Below are 9,245 nucleotides of genomic sequence, written 5' to 3'. Positions count from 1 at the left end.
GCTGTGGTTCAATTTTAATTGACACCAAATGATGAACAAAATATATTATTACTTCATGTTCAATTACCATATATATGACATTTTATTAATTTTTTTTAGGATCAAACTACTACAGAGGACACATTGGAGCATTCTGAAGATATTCTACAGGTGTTGTATGTGTGTGTGTGTCTATTTGGTGTGTAAAAGATTCCAATTGTCTTATGATTTGAAGAACAACTATCTGTATTACTGTGATTTTAATTTGATACACAAATGCTAAAATCTTTATAGGATCAAACTACTACTCCTAAGGATAGCATGCAACATTCTAAGGAAACTTCACAGGTTTGCATTATATATATGCTTATTCAATTTGGTCACATCTTCTTCTTGGAGAAAATTGACCGCATTCTATTTTTCTTTGTAATTACTCTATTTGCAGCACATGAATCCAACTATATCAGATGCAAGGAATGTGGAAAATGGTCGATGTAAATTACTATCATGGATGGGAACTGGAGAAGTTGTAGCTGAAGGAACAGTTGCATCAAAAGATCCTCTTTCAAAGGTACACCATGTTTGTCTTGGACCAGATTGTTGGAAGGTTTGGGTGACACTTATAGTATTAGAAGATGCTCCATTATATCGTCCAACGTCAGAGTTTAATGTGGTTGATGATGCAATTGGAAGTACTATTGCTTGGCCCAAAAACTACATTGTTCTAAATTAAGTACTTAATTTAGAACAATGTAGTTTTTGGCTATTATGCAGAGGGGTGATCTCTAGGTCCAAAGTCTAACTAAAGTGTTTTTGGTTCTACACATGGTCTAGCTATACCAATGCAGGATATGTTTTTTGAGTTTGTGCATATTTGGTCTTTTGCAACTCCATTTTGACCATTATTTTGACTCTAGTTGATAATGTATATATTGACCTTTTTGTGGTCTACACATGCATTTGGTATATGTTAGAAGTAGGTGACCTTATTTTGTTCTACATAGTTGGTCTGATGTAGAATATATTTAACTTCTAGTTGAATGTATTTAAGTTCTTCTGTAATTTCCACTAAAAACTAAGGTGGCGAAATGATGTAATTATTTTATTATGTGATATTTTATAATTAATTGTAAGAATGTGATCTATTATTCACTTGATTTTATTTAATTTTTTCAATGTCTATTTTGATTAATGGATGACTTTGAGAGGAACATTTTAGAAGTTAGTGGGTGTATTAAAATATTTCTAATTGAACAATAATGGTTAATCAAGAGAATAAGGATGTAAAAAAAAAAAAAAAAAAAACCAATATTCGCAGCATTTAAACAATGTTGCAAGCTGAGTAATACATAACAACATTTGCAATCTAATATCTTTAGCAACGTTAAAAATATGTTATGAATAATATTTGTGGGGGATGTAAGACCTCTTTTGCAACGTTAAAAATATGTTGTAAATGGAACTTTTGCAACGTTATCCAACTGTTATAAAAGTCAATATCCAACGATGAAAAAATGTTATAAAATATCATTTGCAGCATTTCTTAGTAACATGAAATAAACGTTGCAAAAACAAGGTATCTTTTGCAACGTCTCAATATACAGCGTTTAAGAAAACGCTGCAAATGATAATTTGCAGCGTTTATGGAATGCTGCAAATGAGTACTTTTCTTGTAGTGTATACTTGAGCATTGCAGGACAATGGCATGGCTTTTCATACCTCCAAGCTTTCATTTATACATTGTGCATCTTTCTAATTAGTTTCCAGTTGCTTTGGCGGACTGTTGAGCTTATTATCTTGTTGTTTTTCTGTTATTTGGTTCTTGTATGTTTCTATCACCATTTAACTGAAACTTCCAGATTGCTATATACCATTTAATTTACAATTTAATTTATTTTGAGTTTTCTTAATGAAAATTACGTATTGTAAATTTTGCTCTATAGGGTTCTCAATAGTTTTTTTTCTTTCTTTTCATATTAGGCATTAGGTTCTTAGGTCGAACTGCATGGGAAATGTCTTTGGAATATCTTCTTTCTACATACTTTCTGTATTTATGTTTTTTATTTTTAATCCTAAAAGATCTTATGGTAGTCCTACATGTATATTAAGAATGTTTATAACCTATAGTTTAAGAAAGTTTATAACTTGCTTGTATGAAGCTTCATAACCTATTAAATAAGCTAAAAATGAACTTTACTTATTTTTACTAAGAGAACAGATTAAAAAGAAATTTTGTTGAATATACTATGCAATTTGAGATGGTAAATTTGGCTTCATAGTGTTACATTTATTTGTAGGCTATATTACTGCCCATGCTCATTTTTCTTCTGTATATTATGCAGTTATCTATGTTATTTAACAATTCTTAAACTTGCAGTGCAGGGTATGAGAGGAAAGCTTAACAAGTGCAAGTATGAGAGGAAAGCTTAACAATTTGTTTGTCCAGCTTCGGAAGAACTGCAATCATCCTGACCTTTTAGAGTCAACATTTAATGGCTCATGTACGTCAGTTTAAAAGAGCTTTTAGTAAGTTGAAGCTTGAACATGTGGTGATTAGGAAAGGGCAGTTCCATCAAAAGAGAACTAAGAGCACTGATGTCTTGGAGGTTTGTTGTGTCCACTTTTCCTTTTAAATTTTTTTGCCTATGGTACCTTGTTGGTCCATCATAAGCAAATCATGCTTTGGACAGCTAGAGTCAGCAGTATTTCGGCATATTGCAATCATGCACCTTTAAGATGTGAATGATTCTACTCCACTGGCTAGATGAACTTGTCTGCTTCGGATCTTCAAATTAGTACCATCAGTCATAACTTATTAATTCCTTATGTATTTCCTTAACTATAGAACTACTTGTTGGATATTATATTGTAATCCCTTTTTGGGTGCTTGGAATGTTATTGGTGCTTGGAATATGAAATATATGGGAATAGAAGATTTTATACTTGTGCAAATTTTAGGCCATTTTAAATTACTGGCACAATTGTATGTTCAATTCATTGATATTCCTTTTAGGTGAAAAAAAAACTGATATATATCTTACATTCCAAATCTCTTTTTTAAACTTGAAATAATAAACAATATCAGTTTTGGTCTAAAAACTGAAATGTTATACCGTTTTGATATAAGATTCTCTCTCAGACCTGATATATAAACAATGTTTAGATATCAGGGTCTGTTCAATACCTGATATTGATATCGAGATTACATATTAGATTATACCATATACCTGATATTGATACCATAGTTTTATATCATATTCTACCTCAAACCTGATATTGATATCGAGTTATATGTCAGTATTAGTATCCAATACGATATTTATTGACCAATCCTGTTGGTACTTGGATTTTATAGATATCAGAAATAATATCAAATTGGATATCCATTTTGTATTTAGGATATCAGGTTGAAAAAGAAAAATGATATATAAACAATGTTTACATATCAGTTTAAAACTGATATCTAAAATGTGAACATTAGATATCACGACGCGCTATATCAGACGGCTACCCAAATAGATATCAGTCCACGACTGATATCTATCGACATTTTTGTTGTAGTGTGAAGCGAAGTTCTTATTCGGAGTCCGATGACGAAGAATTGACACTCACGTAATTATACCAATCTGAGATCTTCTGTTCGGTTTCACACTCGTCGCATGGTTGAACGAGAGGGTTTTTCCCGCAGGTGCATGACACGGGTGGGTTGGGTTCTGGCAGGTGGTTCAACCATTGGTGGCGAAGATTTGGGTGATTGGCCAAATCCTTGAGCTCCAATCTCATGCAAAATTCACATAAAGGGACCAAAATATCATCCGAACACTTGCAGAACCTCCAGTCTGGTTCTTTTGCACGCTCCATCATTAAACAATAATCGCACAATGGAGCAGCACAGTTAGGGAGGCACTTATACAAGCTTTGATCGCACTGTTGTTTGGAGCTCTCACTGGCGCCTTGCTTGGAGCTCTCACCGGCGCCTTGCTTGGAGCTCTCACCGGCGCCTTGCTTAGAGCTCTCACCGACACCTTGCTTAGAGGAGGAAGCCATTTCTAAACGATAGTTATGTGGATGTGTTGACCTACTAGTTAAACTTTGGTATTTATAGGGGAAAAAAGCATGATAACTTGCCCATTGGATTCCCTGATGGATTCACAGATACTCGAATCTCATATGTGAAGCAACAATGTTGTGCATAGGATGAAGTGTTAAGTAAGTGTATGGTCTTGTCATTGGTTGAGTGAATTATTTTGCAAGTATGTGATGGTTGTGTCATGTCAAGTCAGCTAAGAGAAATCAATATCTTTATTTCATTTCACAAACTGCAATCGACAAATACAAACACACTTAAACGGCAAACACAAAGACAAAAAACAAACTTTGAAGATAAACAACGAAGATTAACCTAACATACGATAATGAGACCAACATTGATGAACCATGATTCTGATCTCAATGTGTTGGTGCAAGTGGTGGGTTCCCTTCTCGGATCCAATGTGTTAGTTATTTTAGTGTGATTTCCTTTATATGTTTGTCGTCGTTCGTTTTATAAAATACAATAAATTGTGTTGTGTTTACCATTTTTTTACATTTCAAACATTAAAAAATATCAAACAACTTGAAATATATAATTTATAATTTGGGCCATAAAATTATAAATCCAAATATATTCAATATTGATCTTATATTAAAGATCTCTTTAAAATAAAACCAATGATATAATTTTTATAAATATTTAAATTATAAATTATAAATTAACCATCACTTAATCTAAATTAGGCTTAATTTAATTAGTTAGAACTGTATTACTCTCAGCACCATTGCAGCTTCAACACATATTACTATCACTCTCAGATCACAAAATCACTTTTCAGGCCATAAAATCACTTTTCAAGCCATGTATTACTCTTACTCTCACTCTCACTACTGTGGATAGCCTTAGAGGTTAATACCTCTCATTCTTGACATCATGGTATTAGAATCCTAATGACCCCACCCGTGATAATAAGTTTGGAAACAAAATGAGAATCCATCAACATGGTTCATTTTTTAGTAGGGAGGAGGATAAGTTCATATGACTTCTGAAAATTTAATTATTATTCTATATATATATTCATGAATTATTTTGATATATAATATTATACATATATTTGAATAAAGTTTATGTCAATTTTTTATTCATATTAAGCTATATGTCAATTTATACATTAGATTTCTTGAAGGTTGCATTGTTTTAAAAGTTTGTGATTGTGCACAAATTTGATGATGACGACGATGAAGTTAGAAGAAGACATGAACATGGTAGGATGTTGCTCTTTTGAACACGAGCATGATGATGAAGGATGTTTTTATTTGTTTAATGCAATTATGTAGCATGCATATTTGTGTCACATAAATTTTGTCTCTTCTTCAATTCCGAAGGTAAACATGTCACATAGATTAAAAGAAATTTAGAAAAAAAAATGGTACACCGTAGCATTTTTCTAAAATTATAGTCTTAAGAAATAACTGGGATTAATTTGATGATATAATTGTAGCCAAAACTATGTAAACGGCGGTCCCCTAATTTTTAACTTTCAAATATAAATGGCAATGCATCGAATACATGGCATCATCTCAACCATTCAGTTGTATTTAGCAACTTAACGCAAAAACAATCCACGGTCCATTCACACGCCAAGTCACCAATCCGTGACTAATTTCCTTTAAGCGGCTCAGTCATCTCAACCGTCCATTCACAAAACCCATCCTACAGTCAAGGCTAAAACAAGTCACCGATCCGCGTGAAACCCCTATTAGCCAATGGCAACGTACCGCTCCCATCTATATAATGAAGACATCGCAACGACTTCAATCCTCACAAGTTATCTAATCGAATCGAATCGAATCGCGTAGCCTTTACTTTCGAAAAATCCCAAATTCCAAAACCCTCAGTTTCTCTCCCAAACCCAATGGCACCAAAAGCAGAGAAGAAGCCCGCCGAGAAGAAGCCGGCAGAGGAGAAGAAGTCGACCGTCGCCGAGAAGGCGCCAGCGGAGAAGAAGCCCAAGGCCGGTAAGAAGCTGCCGAAGGAAGGCGGAGCCGCCGCCGCCGGAGACAAGAAGAAGAAGAGGACGAAGAAGAGCGTAGAGACGTACAAGATCTACATCTTCAAGGTTTTGAAGCAGGTCCACCCCGACATCGGGATCTCGAGCAAGGCCATGGGCATCATGAACAGCTTCATCAATGACATCTTCGAGAAGCTCGCTCAGGAGTCCTCCAGGCTCGCAAGGTACAACAAGAAGCCTACTATTACTTCTCGGGAGATCCAGACCGCTGTGAGGCTTGTGCTTCCTGGTGAGCTCGCCAAGCACGCCGTTTCTGAGGGTACCAAGGCCGTGACTAAATTTACAAGCTCGTGAAGATGTTTGGGTTTCTGTACTGGGTCTGCTCTCTTTTGTTCTTAATGTGTTTAGAGTTAGGGTTTCAATCAAATCTCAGTAGATATGTATTTTGGCTATTTTTCTTTAAATGAAATGAAATACGATGGTTTGCAAAATTTCAATCTGCTAGAATTTCGTTTTGTGCTTGATTTTGTTGATTCAGCAAATCTTGTTCGTATGGTGTGAGAAGCAATTACCCTCTGAAATTGATATGATTCTAATTCTTAGTTCAACAAATTTATGATTCACGTATGGTGTTTAAAACAATGTCCTTAGAGTAAATAGAACCTATTTAACTTGACTAATTGCTGATTCGTTTGGTTTTTTGGATCTGTGTATTGCCTATGAATTACACTGTAGCTTTGTGCTTTATCTGGAGATGGGTTCACGTTAATTTAAATTTAACGCATTAGAGATGAATTACTCTCATCTTAATTTGAATTTGACATATTGTAGATGAATTAGAGTCTGGTAACGCCATACGTTTACATAGTTTTTTCGGTTAAGTGGGCGGGCCACAAACAAAACTTACAAATGAATAGACTTGTTCCTAAAACTAGGAACACCTTAAGCATCCTCAGGGGGGAGAACTTAGGCTCAAGGTAAAGCCAGCAAGAGAATACTCAACATAATTATTTTTATTAAAAAAAGGCATCGGTGATTACTGATTACAATGCTGAATGCTCACAAATTAATTTTGTAGTATCAATTCATACAGTTTCTGTAACTAAGAGTATATAAGCCTCATGTTTAAAACTATTTTGAGTCTTTCGACCAACAAAATTACTTTATTCTTATGTGTATGAGTGTATCAAACATTTCTTTAATACAATTATAAACTTTTGAGTCTTTCATAACCCTGATGGGTGAAGAGGGGGGCCATGGACTAAACGAAAACTAACTCCACAGTGATATGGGCCTGGCAACTTATCGAACAGCTCCTTCAAATCTGGGCTGGACGGGAGTCTGCCCAACCCTAGCTAGTTTGTGCGCAACTCTCTTCTTTCCTCGTAATTTTAATAACCTTGCAGCCTGTAATCAGGGATTTGGAACGGAGATGGATTGCTAAAAGACAAACGAATCCCCAACAGGTATCAGATCTCATGCTTACATGTGAAGAAGCTTATTTTGGAAGCAGCCAAAAGCTAGCCTTTTGTGACGATAGTTTTTCACCTGACGCAATCCTATCCCTATTTAAAGAAAAAGCTTGCATCACAGGAAAAAAAAATAACCATCACTACAAGATTCTTAATTCCTATATATAAAGTCGATGTTAGTCAAAAATTGTTCTTTAACACAAATTATTCTATTTTTATATATCCATAGTGCTGTTATTGGAGCGAGAATTATACGTTAGCATTTAAAAAACAAGTTAATATTTAGTTGTAGGGTTTTCGTGCGCTACGTCAGCAGTTAAGTGACTTTCTGTTGGTTAAAGTAACAGAAGTATTTAGTTGAAGAGATTTCGTAATTAAGATATTCTAATACAACTTTTTAAACGTTAGGTATCAAAGTGAAAAGTGATGTATGATTGATGTATATTTTTGTAATTAACCTTTTTTTTTTTGGATAAAAAAGAAAGTTATAAACTTATAATTAGTATTGGAAATTACTGATTGAACATGAATCCAATTATTCCTGTATCTTATTTTACAAAGCTACGAGTTTTGCGAAATATTTAAATTTGGACCATCCCCAGATGATGTCATCGATCCACACGGAATAGTTGTTGCCATCATCTCAACCATCCATTACTTACTTCATACAAAAGCTATCTACCGTCCAGTTCCACCCAAACTCACCTATCCGTCAGCTTAACTCATCGCAACCGTGGAGACACATACTTTTCCAAACCCAATCTGACAGCCGAAATCAACCCAAATCAGTGATCCGCGAGAACTCCCATTAGCCAATAGTAAGCGACCGCTCCCCATGTATAAAAGTCATCGTCGTCAGTACTCAGCCCTCACAAAAATATCCCAATTCCCAAATCCAATTCGCAAATCCGAAATTCCCAAACCCTCTCTCTCACTTTTGCAATGGCGCCCAAAGCTGAGAAGAAGCCCGCCGAGAAGAAGCCTGCAGAGGAGAAGAAGTCAACCGTCGCCGAGAAGGCTCCGGCGGAGAAGAAGCCAAAGGCCGGAAAGAAGCTGCCGAAGGAAGGCGGAGCCGCCGCCGCCGGAGACAAGAAGAAGAAGAGGACGAAGAAGAGCGTGGAGACCTACAAGATCTACATCTTCAAGGTGCTGAAGCAGGTCCACCCCGACATCGGGATCTCGAGCAAGGCCATGGGCATCATGAACAGTTTCATCAACGATATCTTCGAGAAGCTCGCTCAGGAGTCTTCGAGGCTCGCCAGGTACAACAAGAAGCCTACTATTACCTCCCGGGAGATCCAGACTGCTGTGAGGCTTGTGCTTCCTGGTGAGCTCGCCAAGCATGCTGTTTCTGAGGGGACCAAGGCCGTCACCAAGTTTACCAGCTCTTGAAGGGTGTTGGTGTGTAGATCGGATGATCTTTCATTCTTGTGTGTTTAGGGTTAGGTTTCTAACTAGTATATGCTTATTTTTCCCTTTTTTTGTTTATAATTTTTGTTTGAATTAGTTTTTATGTGGATGCTGATCTGCTCGATCTGTATGTTGGTAGGGAATGAAATACGATGGTTTATATAATATGACTTTTTTGCCTAGATATTCTGCAATTTTATTGGTTTTGAATTTAGTTTTGTAATTTCTAGTTGGAAGCCTGGTTGCCCCATGTAGTGTTCGAAGAAATATCCCAGTGAAACTAAACGGGTTTTATGTTATACAGATATCATAATTTCCGGCCATGGTTTCATTGTCATTG

At 35.7% G+C, this 9,245-nt stretch overlaps 2 protein-coding genes across 2 annotated transcripts; both read left to right on the top strand.

The window, feature by feature from the left end:
* The first annotated feature begins 5,850 nt into the window (after positions 1 to 5,850).
* On the top strand, positions 5,851 to 6,520 carry LOC147296611 (putative histone H2B.1). Its single transcript, XM_086235723.1, has one exon. It carries the CDS (start codon positions 5,928 to 5,930, stop codon positions 6,375 to 6,377), a length of 450 nt encoding a protein of 149 aa, XP_086091849.1. The 5' UTR covers positions 5,851 to 5,927; the 3' UTR covers positions 6,378 to 6,520.
* Positions 6,521 to 8,374: 1,854 nt separating this feature from the next.
* Positions 8,375 to 9,089, top strand: LOC147296610 (putative histone H2B.1). The gene has a single exon (XM_086235735.1). It carries the CDS (start codon positions 8,438 to 8,440, stop codon positions 8,885 to 8,887), a length of 450 nt encoding a protein of 149 aa, XP_086091861.1. The 5' UTR covers positions 8,375 to 8,437; the 3' UTR covers positions 8,888 to 9,089.
* Positions 9,090 to 9,245: the final 156 nt, after the last annotated feature.

Source organism: Dryas octopetala, chromosome 1 (assembly GCF_963921425.1).
Source record: "Dryas octopetala chromosome 1, drDryOcto1.1, whole genome shotgun sequence".
Taxonomy (NCBI): Eukaryota; Viridiplantae; Streptophyta; class Magnoliopsida; order Rosales; family Rosaceae; genus Dryas; species Dryas octopetala.
This window is presented reverse-complemented; position numbering and strand designations above follow the sequence as displayed.

Bases quoted from the DNA above. Each gene is read 5' to 3' on its own strand.
- LOC147296611 (XM_086235723.1), top strand. From the start codon at position 5,928: ATGGCACCAAAAGCAGAGAAGAAGCCCGCCGAGAAGAAGCCGGCAGAG.
- LOC147296610 (XM_086235735.1), top strand. From the start codon at position 8,438: ATGGCGCCCAAAGCTGAGAAGAAGCCCGCCGAGAAGAAGCCTGCAGAG.